At 33.8% G+C, this 24,057-nt stretch overlaps 1 protein-coding gene across 1 annotated transcript in view; it reads right to left on the reverse strand.

Annotated features, from left to right (window-relative positions):
* Positions 1–248: 248 nt before the first annotated feature.
* The window catches only part of LOC114324817 (acetylcholinesterase-like), an 82,353-nt gene continuing 58,544 nt past the window's right edge, over positions 249–24,057 (reverse strand). Inside the window, exons 4-6 of the mRNA XM_028272688.2 lie at positions 18,444–19,671; positions 15,612–15,740; positions 249–8,354 (exon numbers count right to left, since the gene is read on the reverse strand). Of these exons, the coding sequence (XP_028128489.1) occupies positions 7,597–8,354; positions 15,612–15,740; positions 18,444–19,671 (2,115 nt within the window). The 3' untranslated portion in view covers positions 249–7,596. The remainder of the gene's footprint in view (positions 8,355–15,611; positions 15,741–18,443; positions 19,672–24,057) is intronic.

Below are 24,057 nucleotides of genomic sequence, written 5' to 3' on the forward strand. Positions count from 1 at the left end.
GGCGGACTTTGAGATTTGTTTAGCAGTGTTTTCTTTTCATGAAACATGTTTTTCGTTTCATGTTTCATGTTTTTCGCTTCATGTTTCTTTGGTGTGCGGCTTGGCTAAAGTATTACGCAGAAATCAAAATCTAAATAAATAAAAAAAAATTAAAATTCTAAAATAATTTATTATTCTTTACAAATCATAACAGCAAGGTGCAATAAGCTGAATAATAAATGAACCAAAATATAAATAAATCGACACAATTTAATTTTTTAAAATAATTTATTATTCTTTACAAATCATAAGTGCAATAAGCTGAAACATGCATTCAGAGTAAGTGATGTGATGATGATGTTTACAATCAAAACAAAATATTGTTTTTAAACATAATAGTAACAGAAATACTGTTTACAAAATAAAAATGAGATGTAAAAAATCGAAATAAAATAGAAATATGTACAGACACAAACTACTTTTTTCCTTTTTGAGCAAACTGCTATAAAGTAATTGCTTTTTTTCTATTTAAAATGGTTTTAACATTTTAACATAACAGGTAACATCAGACTGCTATTTATCACCTGTCATAATTCCTGTCATTTAACCTGTCATTTAACATATTCTACGTGTTCCACTCATTATAATTCCCATTTGGTGATAAATAGCAGCCTGATTTTTGCATGAGAGTTTAATGAAAGGGTAACAAATCAATTGGAAGTTCTGTCGGACAAAATACATGTGACGTTTTCGTAGTCTGACTGTTCCAAATTTTTAACCTGTTCCACAATTAAAACTTCCCCTGTTCCAATGTTCCTATATATCAAAGTTTGTCCGACTAGACACCCTTAAGCTATTAACAAATTTTCAGCTTGCTATTAATTAACTTTTTTGTCATACGCGGGATCCAGACCTATCGTATCTCTGCTTTAGTTTGAGCTACTACAATTGAAAACTTTTGTCCGTCTTCAGTTGTTCGTATTAGCTGTTCAAAATTTGTCCCTGTCCATTGTCGGCTGTTTCTTAGGCTTTTTCTTCCTAGTTCTCTTTCCTCGATCTTTCCTTTCACTATAAGTTGAGCATGTTGGTACTTATTATTCCTTAGTATGTGGCCTAGGAAAGATGTTTTTCTAACTTTCATCGTGTTGAAAAGTTCTCTACCTATTCTATACTTCTTCCTATGAGGTATGCGATATACATGAAATTTGGAGTATTTTCTGGTCGATCCACGTTTCAAAGGCCTCCAATTTATTTACGGTTGATGTTTTACGTGTCCATGTATCAACTGCACAGAGAAGAGTCGACCAGACGTAGTATTTCGACAAACGTAGTCTAATTTCGAGTTTTATTTGAGAATCACATACCAGTCTTTTGATTTTTCTGAAGGATTTTCTAGCCTTTCTATTCTCGATCTTATTTCGAGATCAAGATTTAGGCTGCATTCGATCAAACACACCAGGTACTTAAATTTATCGACCTGTTGTAAAATGTGCCAGTTTAGTTTGCAAGGTTGAGCTACATTCTACTTTCTTCAGCTTGATATCACTTTGGTTTTCTTAACGTTTATTTTAATATCAAATTTCTCACAGATTAAATTGGTTCTGTCGATGGGTCGTTGTAGATCCAAGTCGGAATCCGCAATTAATACCGTATCATCTGCGTATCTGATGCTGTTGATATTTACGTCATTCACCTTGAATATATTCTTTAAATCTTCCAGTGTATGCTTAAATAGAAACTCAGAATAAAGATTATATGGCAGGAGTGACAAAACACGTCCCTGTCTAACTCTCTTCCTAATTTCTACTTCTGCGGACGTGGAACCTGCTCTCCTATCTAAATCGACTTCTTGCAATTGTTTTAATAGTAGATCAGGTCTTATTCAATCAAACGCTTTCTCAAAGTTTATGAACGATAAAAATTTATTTTTCTGTTGAAAAAATTTAAAACCATTGATAAATAATTTTTTTTAACTCAGTAGAATTTTATGTGTGAACAGCAAAATCAATAGTCGAGAAACTCAAGCTTTTCTCCTCGCAATTTTTACAGAATGGATCGATTTGCTTGAAAATTTGAGAATAAGTAGTGGATAGTCCAAGGATCAAAATCTATATGATGCCGAAGGCGCTTTTACTATGGGGGTGGTTCCCACCCCATCTTGAGGTTGGAAATTTTTTATTATATTTTGACCGCAAAAGTTGATAAAAACATTCATTCTAAGCAAAAAATGTTCTATACAGTTTTTTGATAAAATTAATAGATTTCGATTTATTCGCTATCGAAAGTGTTAGTTTTATAGCTAAGAAATCAATGTTTTTTGGTATAGGTACTCATGTACAATTCACTCAATTTGTGCAACAGAAAAAATATTTCAGACCAAGTTCTTGAATATTAAATAATCTCAATTTCATATTGAATCATTTTTTCGTATCTCTGATGCTAATCTTTCTATTCTGAAGAAAATGGCATTTTTTACCAAACTACAAAAATTCGTTATTCGTTTTAACTCCAGTTTTTTTAAAACTAATCATTATAAGCCAGTAAAACGTCTAGAATCTATTAATAATACATAAATAAAGAAGAATGAATACGGCCAATGACTAAAACACCGCTAACTTACATTATTATGCTTCCAATTGGATTTCTTTTTTTTTTCAAAAAAATATATTGATTTTTTAACCGCAACTTTTTATTTTTTTATCTTAGAAAGTTTGGTGATAAAGAGTTTTATAGGCTTTTATGAGATTTATAAGGCTATTAATATTAATTCTTTTTAAAATCCTCAGTCTTAAAAAGAGGTGACTTTGAAAGAGTTGGTAAAGGTGGTTTTTGCATGTTATTACAAGTTTTAATTGTCAATAGCTCACTTAATTTTTGCCGTAGGAAAAATTTCTGCATACCATGTTCTTGGGAATTAAATTAACTACAATTTCATATTTCAACATTTTTTCGTATCTCTGATGCTAATCTTTCTATTCCGAAGAAAAGGGAATTTTTTACCAAATTACAAAAATTAATTACATATTCGCTTTGAACTCCATTTTATTAAAAACTAATAATTTTAAGCCGGTCAAACTTTTAGTCTAGAACCTATTAATAATACATAAATAAAGAAGGCCAAATAGGGTCAATGACTAATGTTAATTGGGCTGGTGATAAGGGGTTGTTTCCGATAAATTTTTTGCTGAAAAAAAATAGGGACTGACATTCTTTTTATGATAAGTTACTTAATTTTTGAGCTAGAGACTTTTTTTTATTTTTAGAGATAGATATTTTTAAATACTTTAAATTAGTTTCAACGAGTTACCCTCGAAAAATGCATAGTTTTCTCGTCGTTTGACTTTGAATCTACAATATTTAGCATTTTTGACGAAGAAGAGAACATGTTCTTCTGAAGCTATTTTATTGTGGCATTTTTATGGAATGATTTACTATGGAATCTCTACCGCGAGAATTTTACTGTCATCGTTGCATTTGGTTGTCTTTTTAAAGACAGATCACATGCTATGATTTTTTTGTGATGGGTATTCTTGAGTTGGGATTGATTTCATGTAATCTAATGAACTATCTTTAAGTAAAGTCGTCCCAGAAACCCAACTCATAAATATTGGCGAGATCATTTTAAAGTCTTCTACTTTAAAATGTATAATATACGTCTGAATTGCCAATATAAATGAGTCAGATTAAATAAGTTATTAGAAGAATTTTTTTACTTAGCAACAACGTTTTTGTTTATTTTAGTAGATAGTACAGTGGCGTAGCGTGAGTGTCGGCCGCCCGGGGCGAAAGACAATTTTGCCGCCCTCTTATTTAGGTATTTTAATTTATTGTATAACATTACATACATTAATTATAGAGAATTTTTCGTCAAGAACAGTCATCATTATTTTGCATTATACAGGGTGTCCCGAAAAGATTGGTCATAAATTATACCACAGATTCTGGGGTCAAAAATAAGTTGATTGAACCTCACTTACCTAGATACAATAGTGTACACAAAAAAAGTTACAGCCCTTTGAAATTACAAAATGAAAATCGACTTTTTTTCATATATCGAAAACTCTTAGAGATTTTTTATTGAAAATAGACATGTGGCATTCTTATGGCAGCAACATCTTAAAAAATATTAAAGCCAAATTTGTGCACCCGATAAAAATTGTATGGGGGTTTTGTTCCCTTAAACCGCCCCAAACTTTTGTGCCCGTTGCAATTAAATTATTATTGTGGCACCATTAGTTCAACAAACTGTTTTTAAAACTTTTTGCCCCTTATTACTTTTTCGATAAGCCGGTGTTTATCGAGATATTTTGAATATTTTTCGAATCCACCACATATTTTTGTATATATGGTTAAGTACGATTATAGAGACCTGTTAATGATCTGAAAATTTATTTATAATTTACACTTTTAGGTATATTTTCAAAAACAAGCCACATCTCAATAAAATGTGACTTATCAAAAAAAGACTAAGAGGCAAAAAGTTTTAAAAACACCGTGTTTAACTAATGATACTACAATAATAGTTTAATTGGAACGTACACAAACATTTGGGGGGTTTAAAGAAACAAAACCCCCATAAAATTTTTATGTAAATATATTAAAAAAGAAGCCGCATCTCGATAAAAACTGGCTTATTGAAAAAATACTAGGAGGCAAAAAAGTTTTAAAAGTTACCAAAACCCCCATAAAATTTTTATGGGGTGGACAAATTTCACTATAATTTTGTTTTAAGATGTACCTGCCATACGAATGATACATGTTCATTTTCAATAAAAAAGCTCTAATAGTTTTCGATGTATTGAAAAAAATCAATTTTCATTTTGTAACTTCAAAGAGCTGTAACTTTTTTTATGAGCACATTTGTACTAAGGTAAGTTAGGTTCAATCAAACTATTTTTTACCCCAGAATGTGTGGTATAATTTATGACCAATCTATTCGGGACACCCTGTATAGGTCGGATTTTAAATAAAAAAGTTTATCTAAGTTTTACAATCACGTTTATTAATACAAAAATGCTTTTACTTTAACCAATTATATATATTGATATAACTTATTACCTATCACTTAAGATTGGGTACACCTTGACGGTCGACAAAATTAAATAAAATCAATTTTTAATTAGAACTAGAACGATACTATAATGTTATATTTTTATTTTTATTGAAAAGTAATATGAGTATTTTTGTTAGAATTAAAAACAAAACTTCCGTCTTCAATTAAAAATTTAGACGTCTACTTTTTTTAAGAGCAAAGTCTTTTATTGCACCATCAATGTCTATCGCATCACACACCTCTTGCTCAATAAACAAAATAGCCAAATTAGTTAGTCTTAGAGTACTCATTGTCGATCATAAAAATGATTTTCAGTTTTGAAAAACTCCTTTCACAGCTGGCATTGCTTATAGCAACTATGAAAAATATTCGGATCATTATTAAAATATTGGGCAGAGTATCTTCCAGCTTGGATTTAACAATAAATTTAAATAATTCAAGTGAGTATGTATTAATCAATTTTGTTGCCTGTAGCAGCAACGAAAGTCCGCAGTCGAAGTTTTTCCAGGTTGAAACCCTGCTCGTCAATTTCGTCAGATGCGTAGTCTAGATTACATTCAGTGTTGTTGCTGTTGAAAATGCTCACGAATTGCTACAATAACTCTATCTAACGAAGAAAACAACTTTCGTCTCAACTCATTTTTCTGTCATCGAAAATATGCTTTCTTGTTATGCGCCTCCTAGGTTTTATGGAAATTCCAAGTTCTTCACACATATTTTTTGCATAACCTACAGCGCCATTTTGCCCATTTCTCTCTTTTCTCTGTCAATATCATCTGCAAAGCATTTACTTTCTGAGCGCAAAATCTTATGTCAAGTCCCCTTGTTTGTAAATAATTTTGTGCATCATTCACTTCATGTAGCACCGGTTGCCATAGGCCCAAAAAACAAAGAAAGGAAAATGACTGCATCGAAACTAGTAAAGCACCTGCATCTGTTCTAGTGTTTAAGCTTTCACCTTCCTCTGTCAGTTTTTCCAAAGTGACGAGAATGTCTTTGTAATGATGCAAGGTCACATTTACGGCATAGCCTCTTGCACTCCACCGCGTGTCTTGAATCCTTCTTTTGCCTGTAGCTGCTATCAGAACTTCCCAACGATGTGTCGATGAGAAAAAAAAAAAAAAAAAAAAAAAAAAAAAAAGAATAGCAACGTTCTAAAGTGCCGAAAAAAGTTGTGCTGATTGTTATTCATAAACGGGGAATTCCCGCAAGTCAATATAGACGTTGTTGCCAGTCGCAATAAATATCATTCAAAGAAAAGGAATTTCCCGAATTCGTCACAAAATAAGTAATGAAAAATTCCGTGCTCCTTTCAATCGGTCCGAATTTGCAGTTGCGATAAAAATATAAAATGGTTCAAATATTTACAAAATATTTTTATTATTTATTGTTAAATTTTGCCGCCCCTAAAAAGTGCCGCCCGGGGCGGGCCGCCCCTGCCGCCCCCACTAGGCTACGCCACTGAGATAGTATTTTGTATTTTGACAACGAAACCCGATTTGGGCTTCGAAACGTTAATAAAATCATTTTTTTGGTAAAATTGTGACTTATTTCCCATTAAGAGCTAACATATAAAAAAGTATAGCTCGATTACTATTGGTTTAAAAAAAACTAAAAAAAACAGATTTGTTTATTTTTTCAAAAGGTACATTTTTGTTAAGCAAAGTTATTTTGATAAAACGAAAACTTTTTGAGTCATTAGCAGAAAACTGATTAAATAAAAACATTTATTTTTTCGATATAAAACTAACACTTTCGTTCGATAGCAAATAAATGGAAAAGTATTGATTTTATCAAAAAAATGTATAAAACGTTTTTTGCTTAGAATAAATGTTTTTATCAACTTTTGCGGTCTAAATATAATAAAAAATTTCCACCCCCGAGATGGGGTGGCAACCACCCCCATAGTAAAAGCGCCTTTCGACATCATATAGATTTTGATACTTGGACTATCCACTACTTATTCTCAAATTTTCAAGCAAATCGATGCATTCTGTAAAAATTGCGAGGTTTTGTTCTATTGTAAGCTTCATCACTTGGACTACAATACCGAAGAGAGAATTGTTGTCTAATTTTTATAACGGTTTTTTGCCTATTAATACTAGACAGTTCTTTATTGAAAATACAGGGTGATATAGAAAAAAGTAGTTAGCTTTAGTATAAATAAAAAATAAAACATAATAAAAATTAAACGAAAGTTTTCTTTTTAATAAAATTAAAATAATATCAAAAATAAAACTTTATTGGGACCAATTTTCTGGCAACACCTTAGTGGTTGCTAAAATTTGCAAACCAACGAATTGCTGGAGCAAAGAAGGTTGAGGGAGATCTAAAAGTTGCATCTCATTTCTAGCCTGTCCAGCGCGGTAAAATTTATTTCGTAATAAAATAATAAATGAAATCATCATTTCATTGTAAAAATAAACAAGAGCCGTCTTATATTTCAGGTCGTTCAGAGAGCATCACAAGCAGCCTAACCGGTTTCAAACCTTATTAGGTTATCATCAGAGAGCGCATATATGATTATCTTTGAAGAAATGAAAATTCGGGCTGCCAGTATCGATTCACAACGTCAACTGGCTGCCAGTATCAGTCTTATTTTTTATGCGGTCTTTATTAAAATTTAAACCTACATTAGTAAGATCTAAATTAGGTTTTTTGAGTTTTGTTCTATTTGTACTTTTGGGAATAATATTGCTTAAAATTTCTTTTTCGCTACTATCTTCTAAGTGTTTTTCTGTAGAGACATATATTGAGTTATCTGTTGTAATAATTGTTATACCAGCTGTAACATTTTCAGATTTGCTGAACTTATTTTTTGTTTCAGTTGTACTTTCGCTACTATTTTCTGTAGTGAGATATAATGAATCTGATGAAACATTCGCTACACCGGTTGAAACATTATTTCCAGATTTGCTGAGCTCATTTTCATTTTCTATTTCAATTGTATTTTCAATAATTTCTGCGTAAGGCTCAATAGTACTAGTTGGAGTTGTATTTTCCGATACATTTTCAGTTGTACAGCTCGCAGGTGTGTTATTCGTGGTACTGTTAGTGGTATTGTGTGTCCGTCCTTTCGATTTATACAACTCCATATAATATTCATTCTGCACTGAAAACCTCTCTGCTTTTTCTATTAACTCACCCGTCATTTGCTGCAGCTGAGGTAGGTACTTTTTCCAAAAGGCACACTGCTTGAGTCTGGGCCCCCTACCGGTCGCAGTTGAATTGACGTCTAAAGTAAGATACTCTCTTCCATACGTTGTGTGCAATGGCCAGAAAGTCGGTGTCCAGACGCCGTTCGGACTTAAACTGGGGTTACCTAATAGACAAAAAAGAATACATTTAATAATATAAATGAAATTATAGCAGCAGAAGAATAACAAGGTAATAGGTTGGGCAAGTGAAAGAGAAATCGGCAGAATACAACAAATGGGCATATTTATACGGGCAATAAGTTTTCAATTAAAAATCTTTTAGTAATATTTTTAATATTTTTCAATATTATTAATGTTTCTATTAGGTTGAAAACTTTGCCTTTCAGTCGCCAGATGACGCTAGTCACCTACTCCATAAACGTCAGTTGCAATGCGGGGATAAGCTTTCGTAGTTTTGTCACTTCGGGCAGAGAGCAGCAAACCTACGCCTCTCTGATGATGACTCCAAATAGAGTCGAAAATCGTCGATTTAGAGCGCTGGTTTGCGCTCCCTGTTCTAAGTGAAAAATAAGATAGTTTTGCCTTCGCATTGCCACTGAATAAAAATAGAATTTTTATTTTATTTTTGGGCATAATATATGTTTCGTGGACCTAAGAAAGCATTTGACAGCGTCAAATTAAAGGGCGTTATCCATTTGTTATAATCAGGAGGGATACATCTAGAAATAATTAAAACGATCGAAAACATCTATCAGAACAACACAATAAATGTAAAAGTAGAAGATGATCTAACTGACCCAGTTCTAGCTGGCAATGGGATAGAAGGATTCCTTGAGTCCTTTATTGTTCAACCTGATTATGAATGAAATAATAAAAAAAGTATTAGTCCGTTCTTTAACGGTAAAATATTGCAAAACCTCTAAATTTTAAAGAACCGCTTGGATTGACTTGAAATTTGGCATACACATAGCTAACAAGTCAAAGAAAAAAAGTGATATTGTGCCGATATGTGCTTTTGCCCTGGGGGTGGTTTGCACTCCTTGTCGGGGGTGAAAAAATATTCGTCCAAAGAAAGTCAGGAAATGGATAAACTGGATAATTTTAAGTAACTTTTGTTCTATAGAGATTTTTCACTAAGTCAATACTTTTCGAGTTATTTGGCAGTGAATATGTTCATTTTTTCAACAAAATAACCACGCTTTTAGTCGGTTTTTCGCATATAACTCAAATAGTAAGTATTTTGTCGAAAAAACATTCTTAGAAAAAATATAGCCTGTAAAAAATTTAAAAAAATGGTGTATATATCACGTCTGTACACCTAGTAGAAGCAGAGTTATAGCTAATGAAAAATAGGTTCATATTCATCAAATTCCAAATGGAATATTTTAACGTGAAATAACCAAAAATGAAGCACATTTCGGGGAAAACTCATTACAACTTATCTAAATTGTTTAAAAAAAGCTTCATTTTTGTTACGCAAGTTACGCTCAAAATAAAGTTAGTCCCTTTTGGTTTTGGTAAAAAAATCGAGAAAATCACCCCCTAATTAGTATCTTAAATGAACTTAATCGTTACGACTTCACAAGTTTCTTGACTCGTGTATATATTGTTTATATGATCTGTAAGTTTCATCGGTCCAAAGTCCTTATTATTGAAAGGGCTGTAGTTAAAAGGGGTTGAACGGGTCACTGATCACGAATGTATGCAAATTTAGAAACACCAAATCTTAATCAATTTTTGTCTAACAGAAAAACAGAAAAATACATGATATTCAGAAAAGCTAATCTGAATTTTTTTGCTTTTCGAGATTTTTGGTATCTCTAACAATTTTTAAGTTATTTTGAAACAAAACATATTTTTCAAAATTTAAATTTTTAAAATTTTTATTTTGAAACCAAATTTTTTCAAAAATAAGCACTTTGAATCGATGAAACTTACAGATCATATAAACACAACATAAGTAAAATAATTTGTGGAGCGGTAACGATTAATTTCATTTAAGTTGCTAATTAGGGGGTGGTCTTCCCAATTTTTTTCTGAAAAAACAAAAGGGACCAACTTTGTTTTGAGCGTAACTTGCTTAAATTTAATGCTAGAAACTTTCTGTAAAAACAGAAATAAAGCTTTTTTTAAAAATTTCCAAAAGTTATAATGAGTTTTTCCCAAAAAGTGCTTAATTTTTTGGATATTTCACGTCGAAATATTCTATTTGAAATTTGGTGAATATGAATCTATTGTTCATTGGCTATAACTCTGGTTCTACGAGATCCAGAGACCTAACGCGTACACCATTTTTTTTACTTTTTTATAGGCTATATTTTTGCTAAGAACGTTTTTTTCGACAAAATACTTACTTTTTAAGTTATTTGCGAAAAGCCGTCTAAAAATGTGGTTATTTTGTTGAAAAATGAACATATTCACTCGCAAATAACTCGAAAAGTGTTGACTTGGCGAAAAAGCTCTATAGAACAAAAGTTACTTAAAATTAGTCAGTTTACCCATTTCCGGACTTATTTTGGACATATATTTTTTCACCCCCAAGAGGGGGTGAAAGGCACCCCCAGGGCAAAAGCACACATCGTCACAATATCACTTTTTTTCTTTGACATGTAAGCTATACGTATGCCAAATTTCATGTCAATCCAAGCGGTTCTTTAAAATTTAGAGCAAAAACCGTGAAAGAATGGACTATATGAACTAAAAAACTATACCAAATGGGAGAAAAACAACTTACAATAATCTGCTACGCAGACGATGCAATACTAATCTCTCAAAGTGAAAATGATTTACAACGTATGCTGCATCAATTTAAGATAACCGCCAGTTAATTTCGCATGTTAATTTTCCCAATAAAGACAAAATACACGGTATGTCATCAAATCTACTATACCCCATTCCACGAATATACGTCTGTTTTGGATTATCGCGACAACGAATATTTTACTGTGCAAAATATGCAGAATGAAAGTAAATTGCAAATTATATTGTTGTTTATTGCAGTAATTATTAGAGCAAAATACTTTCGTACTTCTTATGTTGCACACTAAAATATTCGTTGTCGCGATAATCCAAAACGGATGTATATTCGTGGAATACACCATAAGATGTAAATACAGCTGGAGTGTCAGATAATAGAACAAGTGATGGAGTTTAAATATACAGGCATCACAATATCTAGCTACGGAAAGCTTTAAACAGAAGTGGAAGATCAAGTGAATAGAGCAAACAGAGCCACAGGTTGCCTGAAAAATAAAACAATATGAAGAAATAAAAATATCGAAAAATAAATGAAAGGCAGAATTTACAACAAGTCATCAGACCAAAAATCACATATGCAGCAGAAACACGACCTGATATAGAGAACAAAAAGAATTCCAGAAATAACAGAGATGAAATCCCTTTAAAAAATTTATGGTAAGACACTATGAGACAGAATTAGAAGTACAGATATACGACGGATATTCAAGGTGAACAATATTAATAACTGGGTGAGAAAGAAACAGGAGTAGGCAAGGCGACGAAGCATTAAACCTAGGAATTTTGTGCAGTAAGATGAATCGTCATGCAACTTTTTGCATTCGATTCGAAAGAGTATCAGACAATTTTTTGAACTAAATTGATCTCGGGTAAAAATTTTTGTGCATGAGAAAATGCATTTTCAAAGCGCATCTCGAAGAGATGGAAAATGAAATATTTAGAACTAAGGAAATATTGACGGAAATGAGTTATATTTTTATAATTTTTGGTTTTGGAGTTCACTGAACACGAATTTCATGACGGCGATGGTCTCCGAGGTACCTGGTGCCCAGGGTGGAACTCGTCGCCTGGGACCATCGAATAATTCGCGGGACGATCGAATAATTCTCGAAATGAAGATTGGATCGAAAAACTGAAAAATACGTGTTCAATGTTTTTCAAAAGTCTAACTAATGAGTCTAAACACGATCCCTCTACTGCACCCCCTGGAGGTGGGTTGGGGGTAACTTTAAAATCTTAAATAGAAACTCCTATTTGATATTACAGATTTGAATTACTTACGTAAAAATAAGCAACTTTTATTCGAAACATTTTTTCGAATTGTGTATAGATGGCGCTATAATCGGAAAAAATGATTTAGCGTAATCATCATCATCAGTGGCGTTACAGCTCTTTATGAGCCAAAGCCTTCTTCAGAACAATCCTCCATTCGCCCCTGTCTCTGGCAACTCTTCTCCATGCTCTAATTCCAGTGTAATATCATATGTAAATTATAGAAACGGTCTAATATCTCGAGAAGTACACTTACTTCCAAATAAAAAACCAAAAAATACGTGTTTAATATTTTTCAAAAACCTATCGAATAACATCAAACACGACCCTCCGCTCCACCCCCTGGAGGTGGGGAGGGGGATAACTTTAAAATATTAAATAGGAGCCCCCATTTCTTATTGCAGATTTGTATTCCCCATGAAAAAATAAGTAATATTCACTCGAAACATTTTTTTAGAATTGTTGATAGATGGCGATAATAAATAGTGTTTTTTCGATTATAGCGCCATATATCCATAATTCGAAAAAATGTCTCGAATAAAAGGGTACACGACAATTAGACCGAAATCATTAGACCGAAAGCAGTAGACCGAACTCATTAGACCGAAAAGCAGTTTACCGAAACCTCACTAGACTGAACAGCATTAGACCGAAATGGTACATAAATTAAAAAAGATTGCAGTAAATTATGCTAATATTTTATATATCTGTCTTTTTGTTTATTGTATTTTTTTGTACTAGTTTATAATATAGACTGTGTAAATTGTTACTTTGTACAATCTGATATAAAGAACGTTAAACAAATTAGTGAAGATAAAAATAAATTAAGAATAGAGTGACGTTAACACCATTTTAACTGTTTATAATAACCATCCAAATAACATTTAGTTGTAATTACATTTGTCTTATCTCTTTTACTGCGACAAGTAAAAAGAACTGCTTTTCGGTCTTCTGCTGTTCGTTCTAGTGAGGTTTCGGTAAAGTACTTTTCGGTCTAATGAGTTCGGTCTAATGAGTTCGGTCTGCTGCTTTCGGTCTAATGATTTCGGTCTCTTTACAGACTTTTAACCGAATAAAAGTTACTTATTTTTACGTAAGGAATCCAAATCTGCAATAAAAATGGGGGCTCCTATTTATGATTTTAAAGTTACCCCCACCCTACCTCCAGGGGCTGGAGTGGAGAGTCGTGTTTGATGTTGAAAAATATTAAACACCTATTTTTTGGTTTTTTATTTGGAAGTGTATTTCTCGAAATATTAGACCGTTTCTAAATTTACCTATATCACGATAAATCGTTTTTTCCGATTATAGCGCCATCTATCCACAATTCGAAAAAATGTCTCGAACAAAAGTTGCTTATTTTTACGTAAGCAATCCAAATATGCAATAATAAATGGGGTTTATATTTAATATTTTAAAGTTACCCTCACCCCACCTCCAGGGGATGCAGTGGGGGGTTCGTGTTTAGTGTCATTCCATAGATTTTTGAAAAATATTAAACACATATTTTTCAGTTTTTCGATCCAATCTTCATTTAGCGAATTATTCGATCGTCCCGCGAATTATTCGATTGTCCCAGGCGACGGGTTCCACCCTGGGCACCAGGTACCTCGAAGACCATCGCTGTCATGAAATTCGTGTTAAGTGACCTCCAAAACCCCTTAAGTATAAAAATTAAACTCACTGCCGTCAATACTTCCTGAGTTCTAAATTTTTCATTATCCATCTCTTCGAGATGCACTTTGAAAATGCATTTTCTTATGCACAAAATTTTTTGCCGGAAATCAATTTAGTTCACAAAATTGCCTGACACTCTCGAATCGAATGCAAAAAGTTGCATGACGATTCATCTTATTGCACCCAATTCCTATGTTTTGGGCTTTTTAGTGCTTCGTTGCTTCGTCTAGAAAGTCGAAAGGAATAACCACATACATAAGCAGAATGCCAACAAATAGAGTAGTAAGGACAGCGAGAGACGGTAGACGATCAGTGGAAAGGCCACGAAAACGATGGAACCACAACTTACTGAAGACACATTGAAAAAACAGACAGAGTCATATCTATACAAAAAGAAGAAAAAGATCTGCAGTTTAACAGTCACTACTAATTTTAAATAAAACATCATTTTAAAGTCCTTGCAATTCACTGTAAATTAGTCTTTAAATCTTTAAAGATTTAAAATTTAGTAAAACAATACATTTTAAAATTAATATTTTTAGACAGTTCCTATTTCTTAGTTGACCAAATAGTCAAACTGATAACCTCCGGCGTCTATACAATGATAATAGTCTGTTCGAAACGTTCTGCCACATTCCGAAGCATTTGCTGAGTGATTCGTAGGTATTCGTTGACAGTTCGTTGATATACCTAAATCATCTAAAGTAAAGATGTACAGGTGATATTCTATAGATTTTACTTTTTAAGGGTCCCCACAAAAATATCCAGGAAAGACAAATCTGGTGACTGAAGAGGCCATTCGATGCTGCCTCTCCTCCCAATCCAATGCCGTGGAAAATTGTGGTCTAAATGTTGACGAACAAGTCAGAACATAATGCGGAGGATAACCGTCCTGTTGAAAAATCAAATGGTCTTCATCATTTTCATGCAGTCTTTATACTGCAACTTCACTAGATTCATTAACTACAAGCCCTCCCGTTTATTGATTTTTATTACCTACATTCCCAGTTTCCTGATATTTTTTACCAACTCCAAAACGTACTTCCTAATGCCGTGTTTATCTTGATGACGTTCATCTGAGCTATCATATTTACAAGTTTATTTTTCATAAAATACAACGAAATGATATCTACCCTTTCGGAATGAAATAAACAATGGCAATATATTTTCAAAGACTACAAATTGATGTTTATAGCTGATATTCACAAAATAGCCCTCTAGTGTCATGCTTTTTATGTATATTTTATATGACCAAAAAGCTGTACGAAGAAAGAAATTAAAATCTAAACCCTTTTCGTAATAAATCAACTAAGTAGTTGAACAGGTACATTCAATTTAAAGTCTAAAGGTCTTTTCAGATCAATAAAATAAAGTATTGGACCGAATTTAAAATTTTAAATAATACAGATAAGATAAGAGGTTTGTAATAAGATTACAAGGTACAATAATTTAAAATGATATATTATTTAACCTCCATTCCTATTAAAATTGTTAAAATGCACACGCCTTTAATCAAAAATCGACCTGTAGTAATTCATTTCTTATTAATAATTTGCTAGTTTACATACAGTACATAAAAGGACTAGAAAATAGGCTACTGATATCTTAAAAACAAATTCAGATATTCAAAAATTTTTTTAGACAAATTATGTAGATTAATCAAAAAAACATAACACAACAGCTGTTAATAACAAAATTTATGTAAAAATAATTACCTGTTTTAGCGAAATTGGCCCAATATCGCATAATACGTTTACTGAGATCAACTTCTTGAGCGGTGTAGCTTTTAGTTGGGTTCAACGGCTCACCAAAGACATAATTTATTTCATCGGCATGCATCACACCTGAATAAAATAAATTTCTGTAAATTACAAATAAATTTTTCTATTTATTTCTTTGCAATAGCCCGGAATGGGACGTTTCGATGCCGCCGGTTCATCGCCGGCCGTTTCGATGCCGCCGGTTCATCGCCAGTCCATTTCATCGCCGTCATATCTCGCATTTCCTAGAATTCCTAATTAATACTAAAAATAACTAATAATTTTAACTGTCGAAAATTCGGAAATATATCAGATAGCGATTAATTGACTGGCGATGAATCGGCCGGCATCGGCATCGAACTGGCGGCATCGAAACGGCGGCGATGAAACGTCCTAGACCCGCAATAGCCATCTCAGTTTAGAACTGAGACAAAGAATGGCTAAGTGCTATGTTTGGTCTGTACTTTTGTGTGGTACAAAAGTGTGGACACTAAAAGTATCGATCGTGAACATAATTGAAGCATTGGAAATGTGGATTTATATACGGATGCTTAAGATACCTTGGAGAGTAAGAAAAAGTAATGAGGAAGTAGGTACTAAGGAGGATAAACAAAAATAGAAAACTGCTAAAGACTGTTAAATATTAGAAAATGTCTTTTTTCGGACAGAATTATAACTGATCCTTAAAGGCAAAATAGAGGACCGTAGAAGTGAAGGAAGAAAACAAGTAGCTTGGTTAAAAAACTTTCGTGAGTGGACTGAGATATCAAATGCAGGGCAATTATTCAATATCGATGGCTTAGTACGAAAACCTGATATTTCATTTTATAGACAATTTTACAGGAGACATTTTAAACTGAATTTCTGCATACTCTAACCTACAAATAAAAAACTATCTTTACATATTTTTGATTCCGAGCAGATTTAGATTGGTACCTACACATACATTTTTCACATGTATACTAGGTTAGAGTAGGTATGCAAAAATTCAGAGGCCTCTAAAGAAGAAGAAGAAACATTTTGTTAACTATAGTTTAAAGGATAAACAACACTCCATTCGCTTTATTCCACTTCTTCCGTCCAATCCAAGTCCTACTGTATCAATCTCCATCTATTTCCCCTTTGCTATGTAACTTTTTTATACCATTTTTGGTACTTAAAACTATTCATTTTCAAAATTATTTCATCATAAGATATCATTTTATTTATAACTCCTTTTTAAATCAACCTTACAAATACTCTGTTTTGTTCCACTTAATTTTAAAACATTTTCCTCAAGAGCTTGTCTCCAATGTTCCAGTTCTTTCTTCTAAGTCGCTTTTACTATCTCCTACTAACACTACATGATCAACAAACATTAAGCACCAGGGAACATTACCCAGTAGTTTCGCTGTTATCAGATTAAAAAATAATGAGAATAATTAAGGACTAAGCACCGAGCCTTAAGCTTAAACTCTCATAATCTTTACATATTCGCCGGGACTCCTTTCTTATTGAGTGCCCACCACAGGATCTTCTGAGGAACCCTATCATATGCTTGCTCAAGATCAATGAATACCATCCGAGCGTTTGTTTATTTATTCCTATATTTTTCTATCAACTGTATGCTTCTACTCGGTGGCGCCCAAAATCCCGACAGCCAAAATCCCGACGGCCAAAACACCGACACGCCAGAATCCCGACACGCCAGAATCCAGACAGACCAAAATCCCGACATGCAACAATCCTCGCATAAGTAAAAATTCCGACCACTACATTTTGAATATGTATTGTTTCCATTTCAAATGCAATACCAAATCATATTATAGAGTATTGAAATTGAAAAATTATTATACTTACTAATAAGTACGGGTACTAAAATAAGTTCGGCTAATGGATTAAGTCCACAGTCAGGAAATTCGATGACACACACACACACACACAAGTACGGGTAATAATTATTATGTATTTTAAAAGAAAAAATTATTTAAACACTTCATTTTATAATATAAATCTATAATTGTATGGAAGGTTGTAAGTGACATGATAATATCTATAATATGAAAGTAAACTTGAATTCAGGATTTGATTATACCTACATATATTATATTATTGGACTATATTGGCAAAAAAAAATTATTTTAATTCATATACTCATGGTAGAAATTTTATTTAGAAAATTAGTTCATATTAAATGGTAAATACTTTTGTTTAGTAACAAAAAATAAAAACAGATGGCCACAAACAAAAAATAAATGTAATTATGTGTTAAAAAGAAAGTTATCAAACCTGTCGGGATTCTGGCCTGTCAGGATTTTGGTCTCTCGGGATTCTGGCGTGTCGGGATTTTGGCCGTCGGGATTGTGGACTGTCGCGATTTTGGCTGTCGGGATTTTGGGGTTGACCCGTTTCTACTACGTCACTAATACGGTCCTGTAGACATAGCCCCTAACATACTTAAGGGATGCGAATGCGAAGCTTATTCGGTCTGCACACACACTCAGTAATCGTATAATCATCACGCAAGCAACTCAATACTTTGTACAACCCCGTGAAAATAACACACGGTTCTATATGTATAATCACCACCCACGTGAAACGAGATTCCACAGTTCAGCCCAATTCCAGATTCCAGTGCATTAGAGAAAGAAGAAACACACATTTATCATCAAAGGTACCGTAACATATAATTTACATACACATACACACAATATACAACCAGTACATAGTTTTATAGATAAATAGTACGATAAATATAACTTTATATAGTTAATACAATGATTAGGTATATATAGCGATAGTACTAACCTGTCCAAGAAGGCCAAGGATTGGCTACACTTCTGTGCTTGTAATAATACATATATACATTGTTACCAGTTTCTGCGTATCGATGAGCTAGCTCGTTAACATTGCAAGTAAACTGATAATCTCCCACCATCTTGTCTAGTGCATTTCGGTTGCTTACAGAGTCTTCTGGATTCAACCAATCAGTGTACTCGAAAATAATGGCTTGTCTTGCTACTGCATTAACGTAAGGGTTAAGTTCGGTGACAGCACGCAAAAATTCTTGTCTATTCACGTAAACATTTTCTTCATTACGAAACAATTCTGTCAAGTAGTATATAATAAAATAGTTTCCTTCTTCTGTGTTAGAACCGAGTAATATATTAGTTTTCTTGAAATTCTTGTTAGCTAGAGCTCTTACTGGATGCTCATCTAAAAACGCTCCATCAATTACAGGCACAAAGGGAAACTCACATATTCCTAATGTGCCCCATTCGTTGTTGACAAGTTCAACGGGGTCTTTCTTCTTAAGGCAGTCGATAACTGAGCTTAAATCATTTCTATCGTGAGGACAACTGACAGCTTCTGCTAATCTGAGACCTCTAAGGATACTTTCTTCTCTTGAGATTATCGACCAAGGAGCGGTAGGACTACCGCTCTGCATTATAGCTTGCGAAAATAAATTTCTAGATAATGGCGAAAGAAGGTGAAGGGATACTGATACAGCTCCCGCAGATTCACCAAATAAAGTTATATTATTAGGATTTCCACCAAAGGCAGCAATATTATCCTTGATCCATTGTAGTGCCATCATTTGGTCAAACATACCAGCATTGCCTGGAACATCGGAAGTACCAAAGTATAGGAACCCTAAGGAAGCGACGCGGTATTGCATAGAACATAATATAATATTTTCTTCTGAGACTATAATATTATGGTCGTAGACTTCTAAAGTATTTGTACCCGAGTAAAATCCCCCACCAAATATCCACACCATTACAGCAGCATTCGTAGGTCGCGGTTTCGGCACCACTACATTTATATACAGACAGTCCTCATTTAAAGGTGTATTTGGATTCCACATAGTGGCACCCGCAAAATTACCAAATACGGTATCTATGATTTGTACACAGGAGTTGGGTTGTTCAGTAGTATTTAGAACACCCTCCCATTTCTCTATTGGGCGTGGGTGACGAAATCTTAAATTTCCAATTGGCTTCTGGGCGTAGGGAATGCCTAACCATGCATCCACCTAAAAAAGAAAAATTTAATCAATAATTATTGAATTTTATAGAATTATAGAAATTAAACCGAATTAAGAAAATTTAATTCGATGCAGAGAGCACACCACGAGTCGTTCTGAGGAGCCCAAGAGGATGAAATGTGCATATAGGCGAAGCAATAAAGCACTAAACTCGGCCTTACCTCCGAAAAAAAGCAATAAAGCACTGAACCTCCGAAAAAAAAAACGACAAGACGGACCTTAATATTTGACATAATAGTTGGTGGTCCGGCAAGCCAGTCTCTACACAGCATGCGAACGATTCAGACACACCCTCGCTCTCGCTAACAATACCCTTTCGAGATATAAGCAAAACACCACGCTTGTTTACCCAAAATAAATAAATATATTACTGTTCGTTGCTACACTTATCTTTAATTAATTCCGTCAACACACACCACCGGAATAAATTCTTTTTGCATTCGAGTCGTGAATGCCCCAGGAAACTTTGTGACCCCGAGCCATGATATAATAATGAAAAACTGCATACAAAAAATGCATTCTTAAAGTGCATCTTAAACAGACAATAAAAAAATTCAGAACTAGTCAATTATTGGCGGAAATGAGTTCAATTTTGTTACTCGGGGGTTCTTGGGGTCGCTGAAAACGAATATGACGTCCAAAGTGATCTCCGGAGTACCTGATGCCCAGGGTTACCTCGTCTTTGGAGTTTTCGTAAATTCATTAAAAAATTAGTCAAAAATCATTACTCGGGGGGTTTTTGGGGTCGCTAACGACGAATATGACTTCAGAAGTGATCTACAGAGTACCTGGTACCCAAATTACCTACTGTTTACCTCGTTTTCTGGAGTTTTTGGCAAATTCATTAAACAATTAGTCAAAATTCATTGCTCGGGGGATTTTGGGGTATCTGATGACGAATATGACATCGGAAATGATCTCCGGAGTATCTGGTGCCCAGGGTACCTACTGTTTACCTCGTCTTCTGGAGTTTTCGGCAAATTCATTAAAAAATGAGTCAAAAATCAATAGTCACAGGATAACAAGTAGGTACCCTGGGCAACAGGTACTCCGGAGATCACTTCTGATGATATATTCGTCGTCAGAGACCCCAAAAATCCCCGAGTAATGAATTTTGACTAATTTTTTATTGAATTTGCCGAAAAGTCCAGAAAACGAGGTAAACAGTAGGTATACTGGGTACCAGGTACTCCGTATATCACTTTCGATGTCATATTCGTCGTCAGCGACCCAAAAACCCCCGAATAATAATTTTTGTCTAATTTTTTAATGAATTTGACGAAAACTCCAAAAGAAGTAGGTAACCTGGGCACCAGGTATTCCGGAGATCACTTCCGATGTCGTATTCGTCGTTACCGACCCCAAAAACCCCCGAGAAATTATTTTTGGCCAATTCTTTAACACATTTTTTGCCGAAAACTCCACAAGACGAGGTAAACAATAGGTACCCTGGGCACCAGGTACTCCTGAAATCACTTCCGATGTTATATTTGTCGTTAGCGACCCCAAAAACCCCCGAGAAATTATTTTTGACCAATTTTTTAACAAATTTTTTGCCGAAAACTCCACAAGACGAGGTAAACAATAGGTACCTTGGGCACCAGGTACTCCGGAAATCACTTCCGATGTCATATTCGTCGTTAGCGACCCCAAAAACCCCCCGAGTAATGATTTTTGACTATTTTTTTTTAATGAATTTGCCGAAAACTTCACAAGACGAGGTAAACAGTAGGTACCCTGGGTACCAGGTACACCGGAGATCACTTTCGACGTCATATTCGTTTTCAGCGACCCCAAAAACCTCCGAGTAACAAAATTGAACTCATTTCCGTCGATAATTGACGAGTTTTGAATTTCTTTATTGTCTGTTTGAGATGCACCTTAAGAATGCATTTTTTATATGCAATTTTTTAACATTATATCATGGCTCGGGGTCACAAAGTTTCCTAGCGCATTCACGAATCGAATGCAAAAATAATTATTAAGATCCGTCCTGTCGTTTTTTTTCGGAGGTTCAGTACTTTATTGCTTCGACTAATAAGCGAATGTTGGTGGTCTCTTGATCGAAATTAAATATTAAACTGTCTTTCTTTACTTTCGTTTACTTACATATTGAGTGCTAAGAATTAAATTCGTTATAGTTTTGCGTAGATAAATTAACGTGTTGTGGAATACGGATATTAATAGAGATATCACGTCAAACCTTAAAATAAGATTAATACGCTGCTACATATTCTCCACATAGCTGTATGGCATGGAGAGCTGAACCCTTACAGATATACTAATAAAAAAGTTGGAGTCCTTTGAGATGTGGATCTATCGACGGGTATTACGGATCAGAAGTAGGGACGCAAATCCCTTTAATTAGTTCTATCCCACGTCCAAGATGGAATTTTAAAAAGGCCAACTGGATTGACTTCTCTGCGGATCTGGATAAATGCCTAGGGTGGATTACACCTAATATCAAAAACTACCACAGATTTGTTGGTGCCGTGCTAAGTGCAGCCAAAAAACACATACCAAGAGGCTATCGCAAAGAATGTATTCCTGGCTGGTCAGAAAATAGCGAGGAATTATATCAGAGCTTTCTTGAAACTAGCGACCGTTACCTTTTGGCAATTTTCGCTTATGAAATTTTGACAAAATCACTCGACTGACGTCTCGTAATTTAACTGTCAAAATTTAATTCGCGCAAATTGCCAGGCATCAAACTTTCATACCAGTCGAAAATATTGCCGGCAAACTTTTCTCTCTATGATAACGATAACGTGAATACGGAGATGTTTGTGATATGGTTGAAAAAAAAACTGCTTTCAAGTTTACATGAACCATTTGCTATAGTTTTGGAAAGTTTCCCATATCATTCGGAAATTTTAAATAAGCGACCAACAAATTGCTGAACAGTACATAAAATAAAATAATGGTTAACGAATGAACGTTTTTCATTAACTTAGGATTTTTTCAAGCCGGAATTACTACAGTTAACCAAAAGGAATGATAAACCAAAAATGTTTATAGTAGACAAGATTCTACATAGTTTTGGACATAATGTGTTAAGACTGACCGTTTTGAATAGTGCTTTTCATCGATTGTCATTTGTTTTGAGCTTCTGTCACGTGTCACATAATATTAATATATCTACGCCATACGTCTTTGCTTTGTATTATTGTTATATACCAAAAACGTATGACGTAGATATATTAATATTATGTGACACATGACAGAAGCTCGAAACAAATGACTGTGAATGAAAAGCCCTATGTAGTCCCACTGAAAATGTTCGGGAATATGCAAAACTGATCGCAAAGGTCTACATTTTGCTTTTTCACAGTGAAATATGTAATAAAATTCGGCGTGCAAATAAACTATTACTTGAGTAGTATGACAAACTTATTAGGCCACCATTAATTTGCAGCCGGTTTGTAAGTATCTCTTGAGTAAGGTATCAGTTTCTCCGAATGATTAAATACCCAAGTACATGATACTAGGGATTCAATAAATATCTACGCTTATGTTAATAAAAACCACATTAAATATTGTAATAAATATTTTGTAGGTAAACGTAATATAAAATATGTTTCAACAATCTAAATCTTTTCATAATCTTGTTAACATGGAAAGCATGGAAAACATAATCTTTAATGTTGAGCAGGAAAGGTAAAACTGCTAGGAAAACAAACATTTCCGTGTAAAATGTGCAGTGCACATGAAAGATATCAAAATAATTTGCGCTAAATAACTTCTTATAGGTACTGTGAAAAAGATTATAAAAGGATTTTTTAATTCAATTTGGAAATTATTTGTTTCATATATTCTTTACAAACTACGAGGCTATAAAACTACTTAGCCACATCATGAAAATATGGGAGAGAGTAATTGATAGACGGATACGTGAATAAACCGAAATATCCGATAATCAATTTGGCTTTATGCAGGGCAGATCAACAACAGATGCAATTTTCATTGAAAATTGTGAATTTCATGTGAAAGTAGGATTGCACTAAGGCTCGGTGCTTAGTCCGTATTTATTCTCATTAGTTTTGGACCAGATAACAGCGAAACTACAGGATAACATTCAATGGCGCTTAATGTATGCTGATGATGTAGTGTTAGTAGGAAATAGTGAAAGAGACTTAGAACAAAAACTGAAACAGTGGAGACTGTGGAGCTCTGGAGGAAAAAGGTTTAAAGCTTAGTAGGACAAAAACAGAGTATTTGGAATATTCATTTAAAGATGGAGTTACTACAAATAAAATGGTATCTTTGGATGGTGAAATTATTGTGAAAAGCAATAGTTTTAAGTAACTAGGATCGGTATTACAGAGTAATGGAGAAATAGAAGTTTAGGTGTGGCATCAATATGGAACTTGCACA

This window comes from Diabrotica virgifera, chromosome 4 (assembly GCF_917563875.1).
Source record: "Diabrotica virgifera virgifera chromosome 4, PGI_DIABVI_V3a".
NCBI classification, from domain to species: domain Eukaryota; kingdom Metazoa; phylum Arthropoda; class Insecta; order Coleoptera; family Chrysomelidae; genus Diabrotica; species Diabrotica virgifera.